This window comes from Rattus norvegicus, chromosome 8 (genome assembly GCF_021556685.1).
Source record: "Rattus norvegicus strain SHRSP/BbbUtx chromosome 8, alternate assembly SHRSP_T2T, whole genome shotgun sequence".
Classification (NCBI taxonomy): domain Eukaryota; kingdom Metazoa; phylum Chordata; class Mammalia; order Rodentia; family Muridae; genus Rattus; species Rattus norvegicus.
Genome location: NC_141541.1, coordinates 100,929,434 through 100,954,961, shown reverse-complemented (window position 1 = coordinate 100,954,961; position 25,528 = coordinate 100,929,434). Strand labels below are relative to the sequence as shown.

Below are 25,528 nucleotides of genomic sequence, written 5' to 3'. Positions count from 1 at the left end.
GCTGGACAAATATGTAGATTGATTAAATGCATGGTTTCTGTTTGCACTGCTATAAAACGAGTTATACCATCTCACTGGTCTCTGTATGATGACCTGTCACTCTAGGAGTAGAAAAAGTACAGTTGAATTTAAAATTTAGGTAGTAATTGATATACTATTAAACCATCAAGGTAAATAAAATAATTACAGCTTTTATATCCAGATATGCTTTCAGAATAGTTTATAATATGTTCACTTCTAAAGAACCACCAATAATACAGAAAGGCACAACGTTTATTTTAAGTTATTTTATTTTTCATTATTTTCTAACACACAGAGTTAGAAAAATGCATTTTGGCACCATGAATAAAGACTTTCTTCAAGTTTAACCTTTAAATTAAAAACAGTAGCTCTAATAAAGATATTTAAACCTCATTCAGAGAAATATTAAAAATTCAAATAAAAATTTTGCTGTGGGAATTTTTAAAAAGTGGGGTAGAGGAAAAGTAATAACAAGACTAAGAATGAGAAAGTAGTTTATGATGAGGAAAAGAAATGCCCCTCCTCCAGGAAAAACAAAGAGACCAACTACCAACTACGGCCAAAGGTAAGAACAGGCTCAAAAACTATTTTCCTGATATAAAATTCAAGTACTTAATCGTTAAAAAAGAAGATAGTAAAATGTACTACTAATCTCAATGAAACTGATATTTTTCCTTACTATTTTCTATAATTAGAGGGGAAAAACAGAAGGAAACACATCCTGTTTGACTTGGAGCTGACGCCTGAAGCACTCTGTAAAGCAGGCAGATGTGAGCTTCCCCTGAGAGCTTGCCCTGGAGACACACAGGGGCCCAGTTTCCAACGGACAGGAGCACCTGCCTCACAAGCTGAGGATCTCCAGTGGATGGGCTTCCACTGGCCATCTGCCCAGGCTGCTTGAGGAAAGCCTCTGTGCAATATTTTCTTTGGGTTTTCTTCCTTATCACTGAAAAGCGAATCTACCCGGAGGTCAGCATGGCTTAAAAGTTACACATAAATTCAGTACGCGTCAGAATCCCGGGCTTCCAGACGTGCCGACCCTCATTTAGAACCATTTTCCATATTTCTCCCACTGAAAAATAAAATCTTCTCAGGTTCTCCTTAAATAAGAAAATATTATTAGGCTTACTGATTATCATTCATGCCTTTGTACCTAAACATTTTATAAAATGTCATCATTTTCATAGACAATTAAAGCACAGAAATAAATACCAACTTTCACTTTTTTCCTCTCTCTTCTTCTTCAACCTGTGTTTTAAGGCTCAGAGCAGACGTTAAGAAACATAAAACAAATTTATATAAAAAGTTTTCAAATGCTTGGCCCAAAGTGACGTTGTTCTGGTGACATTATTTAAATATTCCTCTCGTCTTCTCAAGTACAACTTCAGAGACATGTTCCCGCCAGTCATCCATCTCAAAGAGCCACTCAGTTTAAGTTCCGTCAATAACTTAGGGATCGATAAATGAGACTGCAATGTATCTTGTTCCATTTTTGACAGGAAGCCCTTCGTGTAGATGAGTAAGCCTCCCAGGATGCATGAAGCTCCAGCCTTTTCGGGGGGATTCGATGGAGCAATTATACCTTAGGAATTTGCATCCACCTCCCTAAGAAAGTTAAACACAAACACATTTTCAATCAGCAGCAATATTCAAACTGCGCCGACTAAACAGTGAGCAAAGCCCAAATATCAGCAGAGCCTTTCCTGTATTACCACAGCTCAAAACATTCTCTTATGCTTGTCATAATTACCTGAAAATCCTCTCCTACATTATTTAGAGCAATGTTGATGGTGAAGGTTGACGCATCGTGGTGAGGCCGGAGCGAGCGCTGTCTTTCGGGCGAGTACTTCACTACGAAGTTCAGCAGGGCAAATCCCTAGAAGATCAAGGCAGGAGACTTGCTTAACAATGGAGACAGAAGAGCATGTTCCCATGCTCCTCTTCTACCAGCGGTGAGCTGGTAGGCGCAGGACAGGCGGGACTACCTTGGTGTAATATCCCGCGAAGACCTTCAGGGTAACTGGAGCGATAAACTCTCGGATAAAGTGAAGCCAGACGTTCTCCAGGTCAATCTGCTTCATATGAATGTCATCCGTTGGGACATTTTCATAGCCACCAGATATACGGCTGTCCTGGAAATAACATTAATATACCAAGACAGTTTGTATTGATTATTGGTGTTGTTTTCAATCAAGGACCATAATAAAATAAACTGCTGTTTGATTATACTGTGCCATCTGTTTTAGTATCAAGACAGTAAAGTTCATTCGGGTAACACGGCTTTGCACATGACATGCATGTGTCAGTGGTGAAGTGAGCTTCAGTTGGAAAATACTTCTCTACTTATTACTTATCATAGAGTTCCACTGTTAAAGTGACTTTCTAAGCCTTCATACCACCCCTGAAAACAACTTTACAATCACCCTTGCTATGTGGATTGCCCTGGTGCTGTTTGTATTTTGATGCTAATTATGCTCCCTGAAAAGGGGCTCCCCCCACCCCATGAGGACAGGATCACAGCACTCAGGGGATTTCATGAGAACCTTCTCCCCATTTTAACTGCTCAAATAAAAGCTAGAGCCTGTGATTGGGCAATGGAAGGAAAAGGTGGGGCTGGAAGTTTTGAAGAAGGAAGGAGAGGAAGGAGAGATGATGAGACAGAGGGAGGGAGAGAGAGGATGATGGAGGAAAAGGAGGTGGAAGATGGGGCAGAACCACGTTGCCGGGAGGAGGCACGAGTATCAAGGTATCTCATAGCTGGGGATAGAGTAGTGTAGTGGTATATCAACCTAGGCATGCAGCTTATAAATATTATAACTGAACTGTTTGTTCTTTGCATGGGCATATTGGGGGTGGAGATTTACCGATAGAAATCTGGCTGGTATTAAATATTAAGGCTGTATGGAGTTTTCTATTTGTGACCATTTAGGTGGCCAAGAGAGAGGGTGAAACTGCAAAGCAGTCATTGGCAAAGCCAACGGGGCAGTCTGTCTATGGAACTTGTAGCTTCAGGTGATCTCAGAAAGGACTAGTTTGGGAGGCTTAGCCGCAGGAACCAGGGCCAGAAGGCCATTTTCAGCATCCAGCAAGGAGAAATGGGCAGCTACTGATTCTAGAGCCAAGCTGGAGCTAGCATGGATTTTTAAAATTACAAGCAACACAGCCTCATGGTAGACCCCTCTGTGAGCTCTCTGGACTAGAGCCCCTTAACCCTTTTGTGTTTGGTGTAACCCAAGGCTTTCAGCAATTGTTCACCATCACACCGCCAACGTCAGACTGCAGGTTCTCCCTCATATCTTGAAAGCATGCCTTCCTGGTCAGGTACATAACTGTGAGCAAAGCTAGGCAAATGCAGCTAGGATTCCAAACTATCCCACTAAAATCCCTTTGTAATGTTAAAAAGCAGGCTGCCCCTGTGGCTCCTTAAAGAGACACACATGGAATCAGGGCTTATATTACTTTACTGCCAAGTTTCCGAACAATGTAAATAAAAAGCAGAATTCCAGACTCTGCTGCACTATTTTACACACACACACACACACACACACACACACACACACACACACACACACACAGGACCATGCAAACAGTCAAATGCATGATTGGGACAATAAGCACAGGGAATAAAAACTGTCCTTGGAACACTGGTGAGTGAAGACATGGATTTACTCATCGCTTCCAGTCTGGGGGGCACAGATCCCTCATGGCTACACAGTGGAATTACTCTCATAAATGAGAAAGTGACCCAGGTACACAGTGAGCTAAAACAACTAGCAATCAGTACAATTAGGCTTCCAAGTTTCTTGATGGCTAATTCAATTAGTTCAAGGCCCCAGAGACATGTACCACGTAAGGTGCACATCCTCTGAAATATCTCTGAATATCTACCCCTCCCTCCTCATTTCCTTTCTGCAAATTACAACTCACATGATGCTTTCCCCCGGACCACTTGCCGTAATGTTCCATTTCTTCTACCAACTCGTCACAGGCTCGTTCAGAAAATATGGGAAACCAGAAGACATCTGGACAGGGCTACAATACAGCATGTCATTAGAAAGTTGAGTAACACCAGTAATAGTTCTTGATATGTATGCATTTTTAAAAAAATCTTCACCAGAAAATAATTTTTATCATTGTTTAGTTGGTAGTGTATTTTATTCTTCTTGTTCCATAAAACAATGGTGTATCACAGTCCTGGCAAAGCTTCCTCAGCAACAAATCTGAATGACAGTTTTGAACATTGAAATGTAGTTCATTTTTAGTAGATCTGCATAAAACTGTTTAAGAAAGGGAACCCATTGTTTTTACAAGACAAGGTTCGGGAATCCATTGTTTTTACAAGACAAGGTTCCACTGTACCATCATCTATCAGTAGTTCGCCAGCTTTAGTGGCTTGAGGGAGGTCCAACACCCTGATGCACATCTGCATGTTTTCAAAGACAGGTCTTAATGGTTGGCTCCATTAAGAAAACTAAAAGCCGTAGGTAAACCTTATGAATAGTACGTAACCAATACTTTCCCTATATTTAAATTTTCTGCTAATGTAGTATTGCTTAAGATTTTGTGGAAATTATAGGAAAACCACTCTACAAGTTAGAATCATTAGTACAAACCTGCTCGACTATATTTTCAGTGAAAATCTTTGAATAGTCACGGTTTATATATTTTTCCTTCCAATCCTAAGAAAACAAAGAACACATTTAAATAAATAACTGTTCCATAAATAAGTATACACATTGTTAAAATATTCAAATAATTTATAACTTCAGAAACTTACAATTTTTAAAAAACAGCTTTTATTTCAGTTTTGGCCTGATTCTGCAAATGGGTACACCCCATGAAACCAAGCCTTTCATCTATAAAGTTTCATGTCTCAGACTACTAAAATTGAACATTATAATAAATAGATTTATATGCAATTTGACAGAACTAAACATGTGGTATGTAAACATAAAAAAGAAAACAGAACTGAGAATGGAGCTCAGAGTGTTAAGCGTAGGAGAAAAACCTCACATTCCAATTGAGTTGGGCCATCCTATTTTTAACTTGTTGATGTTAAAATCCCTAACGTTTTATATTGGGCACTGACACAAACTCTTCACTTGAAAACATACCTCTAGACATTAGAAACAAATAAGACAAATTATAATCTCACTCATCTTTTAGAACTTCTAAAAATGGGAAAATCTCTAAGTATTCTGTCACCAACCATCTTCAGACTGAAGTACGAAAGAGTGAGCAAGGCCATGGGAAGGCAGGAAGGGCCGGCTCCCTCAGCACAGTCACCATAGCCTCTGAGGAGAGCTGAGCTCCCAGGAACACAGACAAGGAAGGCCATGAACTGAAGCTCACCTGCGAGCTACAACCAAGTCCTGCTACCTCTCAAACTTCTACAAAAGGTAAGAGCATAAGCTAAGCATTCTATTCTCTCCATAAGAAAGAAAAAAAAAAAAAACATCCAGTTCTACCTCATAAAAGTTGAAAATATCCAGGTAAAATAAGACAAATGTTTCATTGAAACACCAAAGTACCAAAAAGATACTCTCTCTCTCTCTCTCTCTCTCTCTTTTTAAATTTAACAGAGGATTCAGTGTTCAAAGTTGCTCTTTCTGGAATCCTGCTATTTTTCCAAAAATCAAAGATTACTCTCGTCAGGAGGTCAGAGTCTTTGTAATTTAAAACTTGCTGTTGGAAAGGGACGAGATCTTAAGAAGGTACAAAAATGACTGTCCAAGAAAGCTTTCTTTCTAATGGACAGATGTGCCAAAGCTACCGATGAACGAGGGCCGGTAATTCAAAACCAGCAGCTATTACCATCTGACTCAATTTTCTTCAACTTAAGAGCACATTACCTTAGGAGGGAGGAAGATTTACTCTGCGTTGTCCTCTGGCTATCTTAGTTTACATTTAAAAAACTGTTGTTTTATGACACTAAGTAACTTTAATTAAATACTGGGTGTTTTCCAAAACTAACTTGTGATAGTGTGTGTGTCTGTGTAGGTGGGGAGGGGGATGCACAGCTGGGGATGAACTTAATGCATTTTGCATGCTAGGAGAGAGTTCTAAGCCCAAGTCAGTAAGGTCTTTTTTTCCCCTCCTTTTGAAAATATGTATGATATTCATATTTTTTTAAATTATGCTTAGTACTGGGAGAAAGTAAAGAAACTGATAAATTCCTTTCCTTTGAGGATGTGTCTTAATTTTAAAACGTTCTTGGTCAAATTTAGAACTATAACAAATCATAAAACACAATTAATTGAACCCATTTAAAAACATCTATGCGTCAATATTAGTGCACAATATATGTCCACGTAGCGTGACAGGAAGACAAGCAGCGAGGGGGTTACTTGAACATGAACATACCACGGGATTTTCAAAGATCTGCCAGAGGTCATTGTTGAGATGGGAAGTGTTGTAATTAGCAGTTGATATCAGCCGTCCAAATTCATGTCTGTTAGAAATGTACATAAACACACCCTACATACCAAAAAACAGCAGTATTAATCTCAAAGCACAGAACACTTAATCATGGGAAAAATATATAAGATGCATTAATTTCAATTTTTATAATACTTCATTTGTAAAGACACATTATAATTCTGCATAAAACATGGATTATTTAAAACAGATATTGTTATAGATTCACACAACACACAAAACTACTAGCACTAAGGGTCAAATGAAAGGAAGAGGAGGACTGGGCTGCTGGGCCACTCTGTTACTTTCTCAGTGATCCTAGACGCAGATGGGGGAAAAGTAGAAAACATTTCAGACATCAACAGGCAATCAAGTGTGTCTTCTCTTTCTCTTCATCTCCTTTCAAAGAAGCACATATTTTATGGAAGCTCAACATGTCCAAGGTTCTTTCTCAGCGATGCACTCCTCTATGGTTCTGCCCCAGCACCCACACCATTCTGTAGGCACTGGGAGGATCTAAGAGAGCTCATTCCTTAGCAAACTTCATTAGACACATAATTAAGACAAAGACACAAGAACATGAAGCCTTCCCTGCCGCTTTATTTTAACTTGTCTCCTGGTCTCCTGCCCTTGCCCTAAACCCAGTAATTATGGCTGACACCACTGGGTCAAGGACATCTCTCTGTACCTGTTTTTTGTTATAAAAAGGATTAGTGGCAAACAAACACATCCACAAGTACCCAAGTCTCATCTCTAATGGAGATGCCCTTTAAACTCACTTCCTTCTCCTCTCCACAGCACTCTAAAACCTTACAACAATTAGTAAAAGTATCTGAAGTTATTTCTCTCACCTGCTAATTATAAAATGTAAACTACTTTGATCAACCAAGAGCTGACCCTCTAGCAACACATCTACAAAATCCCACAACACACATACAAGCAGATATGGATCCCATGAGAAGCATCATTTTACCAGTCAGTGCAAAGGAGGCTCTTACAGGGTGGCTTGACTGCCACTGGAAACAGCATATCTAACAACTACATAAAGAAAAATCAGTAAAAATAAATAAAAATGACACCTTTGGGGGGCTGAGCATTTGGAATGTTTCCGGAGTGGGGGAGTCTTTTTCCCTTTGTAAGGTCTAAAATGAAGAGAAGCATCAGGTCAGTGATCTGCATACCCTGTGCGAGGCATCTTGGTAAATAAATACAGCAGCTCGGATAAAAGCAGACACTGTGAAATGCCCTTCCTAGACACATGCAAAACAAGCAAAGCTTACAGAGCACACAAGAACATGAAGCCTTCCCTGCCGCTTTATTTTAACTTGTTTGGTGAAACACATATCCAAGCTCATTCCTTAGCAAACTTCATTAGACACATAATTAAGACAAAGGAAAAAAATGAGTAACAGAGGCCATTCCGGATGCACTGTTGAGTGAAATCAGCCAAACATGAGCACACAAATACAATCAAAGTCCTGAGGGTGTTCACTGAGGGTGCACACAGATACACAGGCAGTACAAACACACCGGAACACATGCCTTGTTAAACTAAGGAAAAATACTTGCCAACTTTTCTGATATTCCTTAGGCCATGACTGTTTATATAAATTGAGGAACAAAATAACAATGGCTGAAATAGAAAATCTTTTAATTATGTTTTCTGAATTAAAACATATCTGTGCATTTTGAAAAATTATTTTCTACGAGCATTTATATTTTATTGTAAAAGTACATTTATAAAATACTAAAATACTAATGTATCATCAATTTCACATATGTTAAATATATTCTTTTTTTTTGTTCTTTTTTTCGAAGCTGGGGACCGAACCCAGGGCCTTGCGCTTCCTAGGCAAGCACTCTACCACTGAGCTAAATCCCCAACCCCAAATATATTCTTTTTATAGTTAGGGAACCTGCTTCGTTCGTACCATCACTTATCTTATAGGGTGCACTCAGAAAAAAATAGTCACTGATTTCCCAAGAAGAGTATGTGCTTATCAAATGTGTAAAGTACATTTCATTCAAATTAATATTAACTTGATTTTTTTTAAGTTAAAAAAATTCCAATGTGAGTAAAGATAGTTCTCTTAAAAGAGCAACTCTTATTCTTAATTCTGCCTTTATTAAAATCTTTTCGGGTTGCTTATGAGACAAGCTCAGTCTAACATTTAAAAATCTACATTATAGACGCTCACGGATTATTCTTCAAAGAGCATAGGATCAAAAAAATTGGCTGGTATTTACAAGTAAGGGAGAAGGGGCCATCCAAACACAGGGCCACGCGGACTGAAAAGCAAGCGTCTCATGAGGAAGCTGCAGGAAGCCGCAGCTGCGGACTTACCATGTCTCGAGCATTGCGGCAGAGAGACATGTCGGGATCCAACTTATCACGCACAAAATAGTTCCTTTCACTCATCTCTGATCGCAGCGTCTTCCCTTGAATTAAGTACACATTAGCCATGTATGGGACATTCCATATTCCTCTGAAGGTAAAAAAAAAAAAAAGCATTCCAGTAATACCACACATACAAGGAATGTCTTTCGTGCTTACATTCTAAAATAAATACTTTGTAATGTTCATGGTTTGCATATATAAATTATTCAGCTGGCTAACAATATGATGATGTTTGACAAAAGTGAATGTTTTGTATATACATGTCCTAATGAGGTTCAGAAGAAACTATTATCCCTAGATAGACTCTAATTTAGGTGTATCTAGCTGTTGTTACATGCCACTTTGTTACAGTTATGTTATACAGACTACTGTACAGAATGGTTTCTGTTCATCAGTGAACGTCTGATAGCAAAAGTGCTCACACAGAACCAGAAGTGTGCTAGCATTAGCTGGCATAGCTCCCTGCAGACATCAATGCCAAGACACAGGTCATAGAAGTATTCATACCACAGGACTTTGTAAACACTATTCCTGAGGGTGTGCATCCAACCACAGTCAAAATAAATAAATAAAAAATACATGAACATAAAAATAAGAACCCCCTATGACGTGTCACAACAGGAGCAATGATATTCCTAAGGAAACTCACAGCATTATTAACTTTTAAATATTCACTGGAGTTGTGTATTTTGCAAGACATATAACAGACATATAACATGGTGCAGTTCATTTAACTTCATACCTATGGTATTCTCAAGGAATTCATTGAGCTTTCCTTAAATCTGGGCATGAAGAAGCCGTGAGGAAATGCAGCTGGAGTGGAACTGTTGGCAGACAGTTCCCTCTTCGCACTATCCCCAGCCCAGTCTGACACAACTCATCCTATATGAACAATATCAGCTCCTGAAAGCCCATGTCTGTCACGATTAGGAAACAGAAAGTCTTGACCAAGGACGTGTAAGACTTCATTTTGTCTTACTTACATGAGAAAATATAAACAATCAAAGGCCTTTAAATCAATATGATTTGTCAGGTAAATTCAAACACTAAACGTGCTGGGATACGCAATACTTCTTTCTGAGGGCACATATGCAGATGCACTCCTATGTGTCATCAGCCATGAATCACTCCTTCCTCCAGCTCAGTAACTGACCACAGTCCTTACCATCCTCTATGGGTGGATCAGACAGGAAACCACTGTATACAGAGCAACAATAATGGTTTACTATAATCCACACGAAGGCACGGCTCTGCATTTGACAACCTTCACTTTCATCCAATCCATGGATAGTATCAAATATATGACTTCTGAAAGTCATTTTTAGACTCAATAAAAGTAACTGAAATGGAGTTGTCTTCCTACTGATCCCTTACCTATTATGCTATCAGATAACAAAAACTTTATTATAGATTATTATTATCAATCAGATCTAATGCTCCTAAGCCCATCTTTATTTTCAGATTGACCTTGCCACATCTACAATTTCCCCAAGGACAATATGAGGCATTTAATCTGAGAATACCTCTTTTTAGATGTCAGCTGAAGAGTTGGCTAATTAAGACCAAGCACTTAGGACTCCGGCATGCTAGCCTACCATCTAGGAAAACAGAGTGACATTCTTGCCTAGTAGTTCCTTAACAAAACTCTTGATATTTGACAGACTAATTTTCTTAATTTTAGAAAATGTCAGCTATCATCTAGAAAGTATATATGACTCGTACACTGGCACATTGTAGCATGTCACCTAAAAGATGACAATTGAATGTCGGTGAAGTTTCCTACCTTTTTAGAACACATTAGCTCTTACACACAGAGATGACAAACTAAAAGCTACCGCCATCACCAACAAAAAACCTCATGAGATTGCAAATGTTGGGAAGTTTTGGTTTTCTGCATTATTATTTCCATATTTATAAATTTTAAAGACAAGAAAGACAAGTTTTACTGGAGCTATTAAATGAATTAGGTAAACTAAACTCTTTTCCAGCTTTTAGGAGAGAGCTCTACTCCTCTCCTCCACTAGACAGGTACACATGGCAACCAAGTATTATCATCTAACAGTGAAGTTGCCCACTAATCACATAGACTGCTTTCTAACAAAAAATGTTATTATGTAACTGTAAGTGATCTCCCAGTTTTCAAATTTATACTAAGCAAATTGAAGATAGATAAAGATGGTTTTCAAGTAACATTGCATGTTATACTGAACCACCCAGCCTAGAAGTCCACATAAGATCATATCTTCACTGTATTGTATATGAAAAGATTAATCAGTTAACTCACACTCTGTTTCCCTGAACGATATCTACGTAATCTTCAGAACGAGCATAGTATCCATCAGGACTCAGGGCTCCCCAGAAGTTGGACCACAACTTTCCATGACGTGTCACAAGAGGGGCAATGATCTTCCTAAGAAAGGAAACCCACAGCATTATTAACTTTAAAATAGTCATTGGAGTTGTGCATTTTGCAAAACATGTAACATGTTAAAGTTCATTTAACATATAACAATCATAATGTGTGTGTATATATATATATACATAAATATAAATACACAAACAAAAAATTAATCCCATCATTTTTTCTTCAATAGACACAAAATTTTTAATTATGGTAATTAAAAAGAGCAAAAATGGAAAATTTATTGGAAATGCTAACAAAATATTCAAATAATAGCACGTTAGTTACATTGAAGAGAGTAAAGATAGATTGTTTCACTGTTTTTAAACTACATTCTAGTTTAACTGGCAAACGGAACACTCTCCACAGTGTTAAGGTAGCCAATGGATACTTGTTGAATGAAAAACAACACAGGCAGATGGGCTGAGACACTGACAAGGCAGTGTTCCAAAAACAAACCCTAATTACTTTACCGTCTGTCTTCGGGATTTTAGGACTTTTAAAACTGGGTTACAGTTGTAAGCTGGCCTCCCAGCAATGGATATGTCAGCCTTCACTTTAGAAAACAAAACAGAGATGCTTGCCTGGAACTGCAAGTCCCCTAGGAAACTAGAGTTTGAATTTAATTGCTACCATGATGGGGCTGAGAGGAGGGACTTTGAGAGGCCTCCAATGAATCTCGGTCCCTAACTTCAGAGAAGGTTATAAGAGCAGAGAGACCTTGAAACTCTTTTCCTCTTCTCCCTCTTCTCCTCATACGGTACCCAAGAATGTTGTGAGGCAGCTGGCAGCCCTGCAGCAGCCCCTGCATGTTATACTGAACCACCCAGCCTAGAAGTCCACATGAGTGAAAGAATAAACTCTTACTCTTTATAAATTACCCAGTTGGTGGCCTTTTGTTACAGCCATAGCGAATAGAGTAAGACACTGTAACAATGTCTTGTCTTATTAACTATTTGGAACGTGGTTCCTTTGAGAGAAACACGTACAGGTTTGAAGTGCATCAGGTTTTCCCTTGGTTAGTACCTTATATTATCCATTTGCAAATGAGTAAAGTCTGACAGTCAGTCTCTATGTTTACTTTTAGGTTGCAGTGGCACCAGATCATTTAAGAAAAGCTCACATGATTCTTCCATGCTTTTGGACTGAACATTCTCCACAAAGAATCCTAATTCAAAATGCTCAATACTTCCGAAGATCAGCAGGCCCCTTGCATGAACATATACTAAAATAAAATAAGTATAAAAATATTATATCTCAAGGCTAGAGAGATTGTTCAGTAATTAGGAGTATTAGCTTGTTATCCAAAGACTCAGGCTTGGTTCCCAGCACCTTCATGTCAGCTCACAAACCTTTTTCACTTTAGTTCCAATGGATCTGACAGACGTTAAGGTCTCTGGGCAATGGGCACACACATGTGGTTCCCAAACCTATATGCAGGCCACGTACTTATACACAGAAAAAGATCAATTAAGGAAAAATATGTATCATGCCCACCAAGATATTTTTTTTTACTATTTACCAAATATTAGCCAGAAGCATGTGGTTTTGTCTTGTAGAATAGCATTAGAAATAATGCTACAGGGGTTGGGGATTTAGTTCAGTGGTAGAGCGCTTGCCTAGCAAGCACAAGGCCCTGGGTTCGGTCCCCAGCTCCGAAAAAAAGAAAAGAAAAAAAAGAAATAATGCTATAAATTAGTACTATGGGAATTCAGGGAATGATGATTCAATGTCCATAACTGACATGAAGTATTTTGACAGTTAAAAAAGGCCAAAACAAACAAAAAACTTATAATTTCAGTTGTTCCTGAAGTGTTAGACTGAGAAACTTAGTCTAACAAAGCTTGCTTGCCGTGCACCTTAGTGTTTTTTAAGAATGGAAAGTATGAAGAAACAAACTGGGGGAGATGACTTCTCTTTTATCAAAGAAGTAAAATGGGGAGCAAGAAACAGGGAGAACAGAGAGGTGACAGATGCTCAAAGTTACATGTCCCATCCTGAACAAGTGGCCTACACTTGAGTTCTCTGTATCTCACACATATCATTATGCACACATTTCTCATGTAAACTTCAGAAGCAAGAACCACGAGAGTCATACGTAAACTTTTGTTAACTGAGAAGTCCATGCAAATAGGAACCATTGGTTTTACAAGTCTGTAAAGGGGTAAAGAATAAAAAAGGTAACTCATTTCCTCTTAAAATAATTTTATTTTTCAGATTATTAAAACCTTTGATTAATAGTAAGGGGAATATATACTTAATATCTGGCATGAATTGTTACACTAGGATAGTAACTAATAATTAAGTAACTATGACTAAACAAATTGTCATAAAATTAACTCATTCATGATGGCTAATTTTAAGTCTCAACCCAGCAAAACTTAGCATCACCAAGAAGGAGACTTAAAGAAAAAATTTCTAGATCAGGTTGGCCAATGGGCATCTCAGGGTGTTTTAATTGTTAACTGAGGTGTGATGATTCAGTCTACTCTGGGCGGTACCATTCCCTACACAGGGCATCCTGAGTAGTAACAAAAGACAGAAAAACTAGCTGAGAACAAGCGAGCAATTGTCCAAGAGCAATTACACTCTCTCTGCTCTTGACTGTTGATAATTTATATTCCAACCTTGACTATCTCACAATAATTGACTGTAACCCGAACCTTGTGCCAAATAAAGCTTCTTCCCTAAGTTGTTTTTGTCAGGTTATTTTTTTTTTACAGCAACAGAAATAGAACTAGACTACTACTTAATACTGAAAGTCTGTATGTGTCATATGACAAGCATTCAAATCAGAGTGGGAAAATATTAACAAAGCAAAATTTTAAAATTATTGAATTCTCCTAGATTTTTTATGAATCTGAGAGAACTTTGTAATATCTCTATCAGCTTATTCAAGTCAAATGGTTAAAACCTTAAAATACTTTGAGAAAGTATGAACTTGAAATTGGCTTAAAGCAGGTATCTGTGGATGAGCACAATGGGACGGAACAGACAGACCGTGTGTGCTCTGTCAGGTTAGGCAGCAAAGGCTGGATCTGCAGACTGAGCAGACCTAGGAGCATGACTCCACATGCAGGAAGGGTTGATGCAGCATAGCTGACTTCCTATGTAACTTGTAACACAGTGAAGTCATGCTGACATTTCAATTCCTACTCCTTTTTTTTTATTGTGTCAAGTATAAATGCACACAAACAGCACAGATGTGGGCCGTGAGGACCGGGGAACAGCAACAGAGACAGTAGTCACTGTATTAGAGCAGGTAGGATTACGACCCTTGAATCCATAATGTTTTTATACCATTTCAATTCGAGTCAGTGACAGTCAGTTTAACAGAAAATGCAACTCTAGCTTGCCGTGGAATGATCAGAGTGTTGGAAAAGTCTGACTTTAGAACTATAGTTCTACCAAATAACTGATGAGCTTTATGAAGGCCTAGATTTAAAATATTTACAAATGATAAAAATTTAAAAATGTTCTAGTATTAGATATATTAATATTTTAATTAAATGCTGCTTATATAAAAAATAGACCAAATACCATTAAACAGCCACTTTTTGTCTATAAGTGCTATTAAACACTTTTGGCTACGATTGCTAATGGAATATTTAGTACAGGGAGTTTACAAGATCCAGAAGACAGTTGAATGTGACCTACCTCAATTTATTACAGTTAGAGAGTAGGTCCACACAGAGGTGGGAAATTACCGTATGACTAATGAATTCATGTTAAATCTTAGTACCTGTTTTGTTCAATCAAAATTTTTAAAGTTCTTGGGTTTGTCAAAACAACATCTGCATCCACACTAAAGTAGTAATCACACTTTTCATCCTGACGGCAGAAATCCCTGGTGTTGAGAAAGAAAATAAAATAAGCATTAGATAAAAATTCCTGTTTGGAAATATTGGCATAAAGCAAACCTAAGTAGGGATGCACTGATGTTATTTTCCCAACCACACTGCTCGACACTGAAAATCCCTAATTCATCAATGTACAGGAATACATCACTACAATCTTAGACCAAGTGAGAATGTATTTCAAGTCACTATATACTTTAAGGCATAAAGCATACAGGAGCCACAGGGATGGCTCACTGCATCACAGTTCTCGCTTTGCAAGCATAGGGACTTATGCCCCAAATCCATGTGAAAAGCTCAGCCTGGTCCAACATGCAGGCTGTACCCCAGGACTATAGTGACATAGACAGAGGGGGTGGCTGTGACTGGCTGGCTCCAGGGAAGTGAGAGATGTTGTCTCAAGGGAATAAAGATAGACAAGGGTATCTGATGTCCTGCTGTGGCTTCTACAAACACTGTAGTTGTGCACACTATGCACATACATACACCATACATACAAAACATCTTGTGACAATGAGAATACGAGAGCCTTGTAAATGCTTTCTGAAAAGGAAAAAATAATTCATCTTAATTTGTTTTATTTGAAATTACGTTTTACATGCTAACACATAGATACACAATATGAAATACTGTATCTAAATAACTCAGATTCTTTTAGTGGTTTAGGTTTTTTGCTGGGGTGTGTGTGTGTGTGTGTGTGTGTGTGTGTGTGTGTGTGTGTGTGTGTGTGTAGTGATGGAGATTAATCCCAGCTTTATCCATGCTAAGACCAATGTACTACAAACCTAGACACCCACATCTGGAATTTGAGAGGAATTATGGAGATGAAGCTAAAGGTGCCTTGAGTCTTAATATCTAATACATGATTGCAGAGAATGTTTCTTAAGACAGTTGTCTCCTGACTGCTCACTGGAGGTGGTGACTGGTATCTTTTTACAAGAGAGCCCGCAGCGTTATCAGCAGAAATACCAAGGACTGAGCCAGTGCTGATACCATGATGACCTGTGAAATCTTCCACATGCATTTAGGATTCTTTGCCTGCTTGATCCTTCGAGTACTGGCCCCGCTGACTACTTTCTGCTTTAAGTTCATTTTCAAAGTAGGTGCCAGCAGGACAGTTGATTGGGAAGACTTACAGCAGTCATTCAAACCATCAGAGGGAGGGAGTCCTGAATGGGGACTCAGGGGGTTATCTAATGATTCAGTTAGGGGTAAAGGCACTTCGGACTGTACGAAAAGCTCATCCCAAGCAGAACCCTAGCTATGAGCCAGACTTGCACAGTAAAAGGCGTAAGAGTCAGCAACAGAGAAGAATGTCTCCTGATAAGAAGCCACGGCATGTTTGCCCTTTGACAAGCAGTTTACGAAATGTTTCTGGAGAATCGGCTTGGCATTCTCTGAAGCCATGACGTCTCTATGAGCAGAGTTTTACATGGATGCTATTAGAAGTATGCAGACTTCCGCGCACACAATATTAGCCATGGCAAGTAGGAGCACCTGTATTTCCCATAGGGGCATTACTATATATAGGGCCTCTAATGGTGAATTTAAAAGCAAGTCATTCACTACTGCAGCCATAATATTCATTTATCGGCTGTTTTGCTTCAATCTTTATCCGAAGTTCAATTCATAAACTGATTAAACATTTTGACTCAGTTTAAAGAAAAATGTAAGAAACTTCTACAGCTGTCCTGTGTAACCACACCCATGCAGAACTGACTCCTGGAGCTGTATCTGTGACAGACATGAAGCAGCTGCCTTGCAACTTTAATGGAATAATTTTGAGACAATTTTTTCATGAAGTTCATCTATTAGAACACTAATTCGGCATACAGCATTCAGACATACATTCCCATGTTTCTGGCTTCCGCTTGACTTAGATTTTCCTCTGGTCCTACTATTTTTATAGAGCTGATGTCGTGTTTAGCTTTATCAACAAACGCTTTGATGTCCTTTTCATGATAAACTTCCTGTAACATATTTTAAATAGAAAAAGTTAGAGAGAGAACAATCATGATTTATACATGAAGACAATGCTTCACACTGAGAGTGTGAATTATACGATTCACAGTTGTTCAATTGGAGAAAATACACTTAACTGTCGGTTAAAACACACACACACACACACACACACACACACACACACACACACACAACAAACATAAAATCGGTTTGCATCAATATCCAAAAAGAGAATTGCTTCAAAAATATTTCAGTATCCACTCCTTGGTTAAGTCCTGCAATGCTACTCAAATCCTAATCATTCAAGAGAATTTGAACTGAAGGGAGAAAAAAAAAATCTTATAGCCTAGGAATCCCATACATTTGTCATAAAAATCTAGAAAAGAAGGTCTACTAAATATAATAAATATTAATCTGTTATGAATATAAAGTCTTGTGAAAAAACGTAACAATAATCTTTGAAGCCAAAGACAGCAATACAATGATATGAGAGACTGTCGTCAGTAATGGAGACTATTTGATGTATTAATATCGACAGATATCCCGTCTGCAGTGTCAACCGCCAGTTTAGCTTGATTCAGCCATACTGAAGTTCAGGGGGATTCTCTCTCCAGCACCAGGCCGTGAGGAGAGTTTTATGCAACAGTCAAACTCAGCCTTCTCAAAAGGCTGTCATAGCATGGCCAGGTCAGCATCACACAAGGTGCAAGACACAGCCTTAAACAGAATGACGAACAGAAACGTTAAAGATTTTTAAGGCCATTTAAGGCAAGTAAAATGTGAAGAAAAAGCCTAATACCATGAAAGTAAAAAGGGTTTGTTTTAAGTATCTCTACTATGATGAATTTTGGATGGCAAATGTCTGACATTTACTCTTTGAAATTATGAAAGATGGGTTTCTGAAATTTTAAAATACTCTACAGAAAAAAAAAATGATTCTGAGACACCCAAACACAAAGTTAAACAAAATTCAAAATTATTACCACAAAAGTAGAAAATACCATGCTTCGTGGCTTGCAAGAAATAGCAACATCAAATTCTCTGGTGAAGCAGATGCCACTTTGGGATGGATGGAAGTGGTTTTAGTTCTAATGCTGTGGGATTATTGCTAGAAAATCAGCAATGGCAGAAATCCACTAAAAGAAAGCCCTGAACCCTCTTCAGTGCAAAGGAACACAAGCTCTTACACACACCCTTCACAGACATGTCGTATGAAAACGGCTAATATTCAGCCATTTTGATCTACAGAAACCGTCGATTTCATGCTGCTCAGCCTAACGTTAGATTCAATTTTCAATTCTCAACATAGAATGGAAGAAAACCTTCCACTTGGTTTATTTGCAAGGAAAGTCACTTCCGAAGAATTCTCACCCACGACACTCACGAGGGAGATACTCACTTTATTATGGACAAAGAGTCGAAGTGCTTCTTTAGGGTAATCCAGTGTTAACAGTAAGTCCAGGAACCGAGGTAGAAAGGGGGTTGGTTGTTCAATAAAAACACCTAGTGTTACCTTCGGATAGACCTACATGTTATAGCAAATACAAAAGCAAACTCTGATCAGTCCGACTTCAAATTCTGCTCAGATCTTAAACAGTATCACAGTGGGGGAAAACTGCAAACAAACGACACCACGCTAGACTTTCAAGTCAGCATAGTCACTAAGCTTGCATCACGCACTGATGTGCTCTGCACTGTAAGTTAATTTCCACAAAGCCAGTCAAGGTGACTTTATCAAATCACATCACATGCCTCCTGAAACTTGGATGTAGAACTTAAAGTACTTCTGTGATTCATTTCCTTCAGGGCTGCTCTCAAAAAAATGTCTTCCGAGCTGAACTGTTTTGAAAGAATGCTGTAAGTTCCAGACCAGGGGTGTTGCTTACTGGTGGAGACCCTAACTATCCCTGGGCATGGAGAAAGGAGAGATGGCAAGGAAGGGAAAGGGAAAAGGAGGGGGGTGGAGAGGAATAATCTCATCTTATTAATAGGCTCTTTTTATCTTACTCTTTTCTTCACATTTGATATACACTACTTTCACTAACATTTTGTTTTAATGAAAATGTTTATGCATTTTCTTAAATCTACGTTAGGATATTTAGGTGTAGTTTCCCCTTTTATTTTTTATATGAAACTGCAATCCACACTGACTATGGCAGTCTCTGTGATGTTTTCACCAAAGAGAATGGAAGCTCCCTGTTTTAAAAGAGTATCAGTAAGGAGGAAAAACAGACATACAAGTTAACTACTATGCAACAGGGCTAAAGCCAGACCTACGAGACGCTAAACACGCTGAGCAAGCTCGATACCACTGAGCCAGACCTTCGGCCCACCCGTGCTGTGTGGACTTGGCTCTTCTCATCTCTTCACACCCATCCCTGCGTTATCTGAATGCGAGAATATGTTTGCAGGAAACTGAGCTGATCCACTGGGCTTGACTTATCACTTCAAACACTGATTACTAGACGAGCAAATAAATGCAAAACCCCTAGAAGCAGCACATCCACCCTCCAGGAGCTTTCAATGGAGGAAATTAGTCAGGAGTAGCTCACGGTCTTCTCTGACGTGTCTCATTCAATGTCCTAATGCCTTAGAAGTTATGAACCATCCCACATTATACAAAAGCAAGACGGAACTCAGGAGGAACTTAGAGCCATTCAATGTTCTTGGTTTATTTTTCTTAACAGTAGCAACAACAGGGAAACATCTATCAAACACTAAAAGTATCTGAAATATGCACACATAGTGCCAGTAAGATGATCCAGAAGTCCAGGCAGTAAAGGTGTTTATGATCCATAGGACTCATACTAAAAGGAGAAAACAAACTCTTGCAAGCGTCCTCTGACCTCTGCATGTGCACACAGAATGTGCACACTAGCATGCACACAAACATACGCACAAACAAAGCATGAATGAATTAAAATATAACCGAAATTTGATTTTAGCCAATAAAAATGTGCTATGACCCACATCTAAACATATTCTCACTCTGGGGTCTTAACTCTTACAAATATTTAATTTCTATGTCCCTATTGAATGATCACTATATTTTGAGACTACAGACTTTTACTATATTTAGGAATAACTTGTTTTCCTTTCCTAGCAGATTTTATAAAGTTTTAAGTCAAACAATTTAGAACGAAATTATTTATATACAAAAACCTTATTTATATGTTGAACTAAAAAAAATAAATAAATAAAACCCTCAACATGAACATTTTCTCCTTCAACCAGAAAGTTTATATTAGAAAGGAAAATCCAAACAGAAGGAATTGATTCTCCTTCCAGAGGACACCACCATTTTCTGCAAAAAACATCAAGACAAACGTTTAAACATCTCTGTGGTGCAGCTTCATTCAGAACTGCTCTGGCTTGCTTTCCAGATAGGAAACGTTTAGTTTGTTGCTTGAAAGTCTGGCCAAAATATCCTTCCTTCCAAGTGACATAGAGCTCTATTCAGAAGTTACTAAATGCAGACAATTTGCTTTTTATCCTCCCTTCAGGCAGCAATGAGAAATGAAGCATTCATTTTGGGAGTTCCAGGGTGCTGCGTGGGGGACCTGCCGCTCCACAGGTACCGCGGCCACACAGCCCTCACAGACTTTATTTTGAGCCTGTGCTGCTTTACCTCCCAGGCATGCTGCAAATGCTCGATTCTCTCAACTTTCAAGCTGTTAGTGGTTTCAAAACAATTCAAAAGGACAAGTCAATAGATTTTCTCAGTCACTGTATCTTTACAGTATAAATCCATTACCTAATATCCAAGGGACGGTATAAAACAATTTGCCTTTTCTCCTGAGTCACTGCATTTTATGACAATGTAGATTTTTAATATAAATTGAAACAAATAATTTCCACTTACATCTACTGTAGACAGGTCAATTGTGTCAAAGTCACAAAGAGCACAGCCATTTTCCTGTGTCCATGAATTTGGAACATAGTTTCCAAAGTAATTCAAGAGAATCTAGTAAATGCAAGAAAAACAGATGAGCAGTAGTCCTTACCCACTGCGGTGTTGTCACCGGATACTCGTAGTTCCACAGAATTCTGTCTGCACCTGGCATATCCCAATACCCACACTAACATTTATCAACAATAAATACACATTAAATAAAGCTCTCTTTACACTAACTGCTTCAAACTGTGTCTAGAAAGGTCTATGTGGTTACAACGTGTGTTGTACTACTTTATATAATTTGATAAAGGAATACTAATAAAAAACGATCATTGCAAAAATATGCCAAAAAATCTATTAAAGGAGCAAATAAGACATTTTAGACCAATTTCCATAAATCATATGTTAGCACTTTAGTGATGAGATAAATGTGTTTAAATGTCCAGCAGACACTGCAGTAAATGGGGCAGGGATAATGTGATCTCTTCCCAACACATCACACAAAACAAATGCTGAGAAAAATTCATCACCAAAGGACATTAGCAATTTCTGGAGACTTAACGGTCAGCTAGGCTTTGGAGTGCTGCTCAGAACACTGGTGCTGCATGGGAAATGTCCAATGCACAAACCAAGGCTGTGCTAAAGTAGAGGCTGCTTACCCATCTGACAAGCTCCCCGCTCCCTGACTATGGCCCTCCCTTCTCAGTATCGATTGAGAGCAATTGGAAGAGGTCACAAGACGCAAGCTCACTACAATTCCCTTTGAGCCCTAAAAATAACTCCAAACTCTCCAAAATCAGGACACGGCAGAAGATACTCTCTAGGTGTCACGACATGTTTTGCAGTCTTGATATCACAGTGTCTGTTGTACCCTAACATTAGCACTATAGAACACCCCTCAAATCCCCATTGTGCTTATTTAATCATGTTTTTTTCATCATGGCAAAAGTAAGATCATCAAAAGAAAGACTCAACTGTATTAAAGACAGAAGTGGAAATACATAAGGAAGTGCCCAGATTCTTTTCCAGCTCCTCCTGGCTCGACAGTGCAGCACAGATGACCTAGCCGCTTCACCAGAGCCCTTCCACCGTCTGGGCCACATTTTCCACAGCACTGAAAGTTTCAATCAGAGGCTGCTGCAACCAGTAAACTCTGCGTTAGGACAGAAAAGCCTTTGTGCTGCTAGGATGCTACAGATGTGGCTACACTGAACCTCTGCAAACCTGAGACAAGGACGTGCAGCGCACGGCATCTGCTGTGGATGACATGGTACCTCTGAAGGCAGGAACCATATATATGGCCATGACAGTCACTGTGACATTCAAGGGTCAGTGAGGCAGAGCACGGGGATGCACACCTTTAGCCCCAGCACTCCTAGCCTCCAGGTTAGCTAGAACTGTACAGTGACATCCTCTGAAAAGGGGTAGAGGCCAATGGTGACATTTTAAATGTATAACAGAAACAAACGCAGAAAGTACTTCTGATTGTCCAATAATTAGTGACTAATAAGACATGCTTATATAAAAATGGACACCCTGATAGGTGTTACTTTTAAAGGGCACGAAAATGTAAAACATGAATTGAAATACATAATTGGACACATTAAGAAAGTCCTCACAACATTTGACTGACAACTTTCCCACTTAGAAATAAAAATTTAACATTTATGCCATGAATTCATCTACTAGATCCTTGGTATGAACATGAAAATGGTCAGGAACTCCAAGGGGTAAAGCACAGAGGGGGATTTGTGCCTTCTGTTTTTAGAATTAAAATGTGATCTTGTAACTTTCCACCTTCTGCCCTTTGTTTCTAGAGTAAGTAAGCGGTTGAGAAACAGTCCTTTTGATGGGAAATGTCCTCCCGTTTCTCATCCATGGCAGAGACTATCCACCTCCTCCCAATTCCCACACACCAGAGCATCTGTTTTCCTCATAATTGGAGACATTTCTGCTGGCTGCTGAGCAAGGTGTGGAAAGCTGCTCACAGGGCGAGGCTGCCTTGGGCTCCAGGGCACTGGATCTAGAACTTCCTGACTCTTCAAAACACTTCCAAGTGTGATATCATTTGCACTTGCCGAGGACCGATCCTGAACCAGAGCTAGCTATTCTTGAAGGTCACAGTGGCTACACATTATGATCTGGGGGCACGAATTAAGGTCATTTTTATTATACATCAAAAGAGTTGAAGAAATTACTTCTTTTCATGTGCAAAACGAGATTCTTCTAAGGTCTCTGAACAATATGGGGAATAAGGCCTGCTCTCCTGTCCTCGGGCCTTTGCTCTTCCTAAAAATACAAATAAATAAACACTAAAGCGAAGTATCTACCTATGGAATAAAAGGTCATAATCCTGCTAACGGAAAATCCTATTTTAAACCAGATGCTAACTGCATAAAGACAATGTAAGTAAATGCTCATGTGGAAGTTTCTCACACAGGTTTTAAGAGATGATGATCCTCACATAGTGGCCACAGTTCAACACTGAGAAACAGTGAGCTGACGACGCAGGTACTCACTTTGGTGGGCCCATTCCCATTGATGGCCACTGGCAGTGTTTCATAAAATGTATTCTTCACTCTGCTTTTACCATTTTCAAACTTTAAAACAACTTCGTCTGGGTTAAAAGGAGAAAAGTTTTTGTCAACTTCAAACATATACAGGTCTATAGATTTGTAAAACACACTATCCCGTTATTTTAATGCACAGAAACTATCTTCTCCAAGTCCGTAGTTAGCAAACAAAGGCTGGCTCCTAACCAAACGCCTTATCACTAAGCCTGGTTGTGAAGTGGCTCAAGGCTGCTTCACTGGTTCCTGACCAGGTTCCTAGCTGTGTGATACTAGCCACACTATCAAAGTTTATCCTCCTGCAGTGGACCCAGACTGGCCTTGAATGACTGCCCTAGAAACAGCAAGCCATGTTGTGCGGTGAGTGTGCATTCCCAGGTCTAAGCAAGACTTGCATAGTGACTGGGCACCTGATCGGGTGGATGTCTAATTCTCAGCTGGTCTTCTGTGATGGTCCAGAAAAACATAGAGGGGCATGGAAGGCACCATGTCTGTACTCCAAGCTTCTCCCTTCACAGTTCTAAACACTACATGCTTTCTATCCGAAGAACTTAATCACTGGATGGTCAGCACTGTGAATTATGCTGAACTCTAGCACGTTCTTAATTTTTAAAATGATAATGCATTAATAGATAAAAATATTTGACTCTTAGTACACAAATCAATGTACCGACATGTCCTACTGGGGTATATGTGTCTCTAGAAAAGAATAAAATCAAGGATCCTCACCGTGAACATGTGCATGTTCCGTACAGATGCACTTAAATATGCAGGTATGCACATGTTCTGTGTGTGTACTCACAAGTATCCAAGTGTGTGCACAAGTACTGTTTGAGCAGCCAGAAGTATACACTTGTGTGCGCACACACACAAGTGTGCAGATGTATCTGCATGTTGTATGGGCAAGTACTGACAAAAGCACAGGTGTACACAAATGTTACATATATACTCATGTGCAGGTATGTGCACATGCTCTGTATGGATCCTCATAAGTGTGCACAAGAACGCTCTGTACATGCGCTCTCAAGTATGCAGACATGCTTGCTTGTGTACAAGTGTACAGGTGTGCTTATATGCTCTGTAAGAATGTATTCACATATGTAGTAGTGTACATACGTGCTTTTTGTGAGTATACACACATGTGCAGGTGTTGTACACCTTGTGCACACAGTCATAAGTTTGCAGGTGTTATGTGCACACTGAGAGTGTATTCACACATGTGTAGGTATGCACACGCTCTATACATACTCACAAGTATACAGGTGTTCAGAGCCCCTCTCACTCTTCCACCATCCATTCATAGATTTTACCAATTGCCTTTCAATTTACTAAAGAGTCTCCCTTCCAGGTAACTCAGGATCCAAAGAACTTGAACCAAACAGTGTGTTGTACAGATGTAATTAACACACAGCTATCCATCCAAGGTAAGTGACCCAATGGACTATATGGAAACGTGACAGGTTAAATTCAGTATTTGATGGGTTTGAACATTTTAAGGGTTGTCACCTTGACTACAGTACCACATGGTCTAATGCAGGAGAGAATGCATGGGTGTCTGTACCTGTAGCTCCATTCAAGGCCTGGAAAATTTTGCATCTGTGATCCAATGTGATGTTAAGAGCTTCCTAAAAAAATAGAAAAACAGATAACATTGAAAACTACAACAGAAACAGCCAACACTAGTAATACTGATATACCTATCTTTGAGGGGATTTGCAACTTTTTAAAATACTTGTTTAACATATTATGAAAATATTCAGATGTCTACGACAGACACCACTGTACACTTGACACTTGCTCTCACACAGATCAAGCATCCCTGGTGACAGTGTGCAGGGAAGAAAAATCACAATTATATTTATAGGGCACAGAAAATGCACAAAATATTACCTCATGTTATTCAAATAATTTGTTCAGATTACATTTGCTTTTTCTCTGAATTAAAGCTTAAATCAATTTTAAGAATGTTTTCTATAAAGCATGAGGCAGACTGAGTTATAACAGTAC

At 39.0% G+C, this 25,528-nt stretch overlaps 1 protein-coding gene across 2 annotated transcripts in view; it reads right to left on the bottom strand.

The window, feature by feature from the left end:
• Positions 1-272: 272 nt before the first annotated feature.
• The window catches only part of Plod2 (procollagen lysine, 2-oxoglutarate 5-dioxygenase 2), a 70,018-nt gene continuing 44,762 nt past the window's right edge, over positions 273-25,528 (bottom strand). Inside the window, 15 exon segments of one of the 2 annotated variants that reach the window (NM_175869.3) lie at positions 273-1,626; positions 1,772-1,897; positions 2,007-2,153; positions 3,949-4,053; positions 4,635-4,700; positions 6,385-6,498; positions 7,518-7,580; positions 8,783-8,924; positions 11,121-11,246; positions 14,980-15,084; positions 16,943-17,064; positions 18,456-18,581; positions 20,919-21,020; positions 23,471-23,568; positions 25,083-25,146. In NM_175869.3, the coding sequence (NP_787065.2) occupies positions 1,471-1,626; positions 1,772-1,897; positions 2,007-2,153; positions 3,949-4,053; positions 4,635-4,700; positions 6,385-6,498; positions 7,518-7,580; positions 8,783-8,924; positions 11,121-11,246; positions 14,980-15,084; positions 16,943-17,064; positions 18,456-18,581; positions 20,919-21,020; positions 23,471-23,568; positions 25,083-25,146 (1,662 nt within the window). In that variant the 3' untranslated portion in view covers positions 273-1,470. 2 annotated transcript variants of the gene reach the window in all.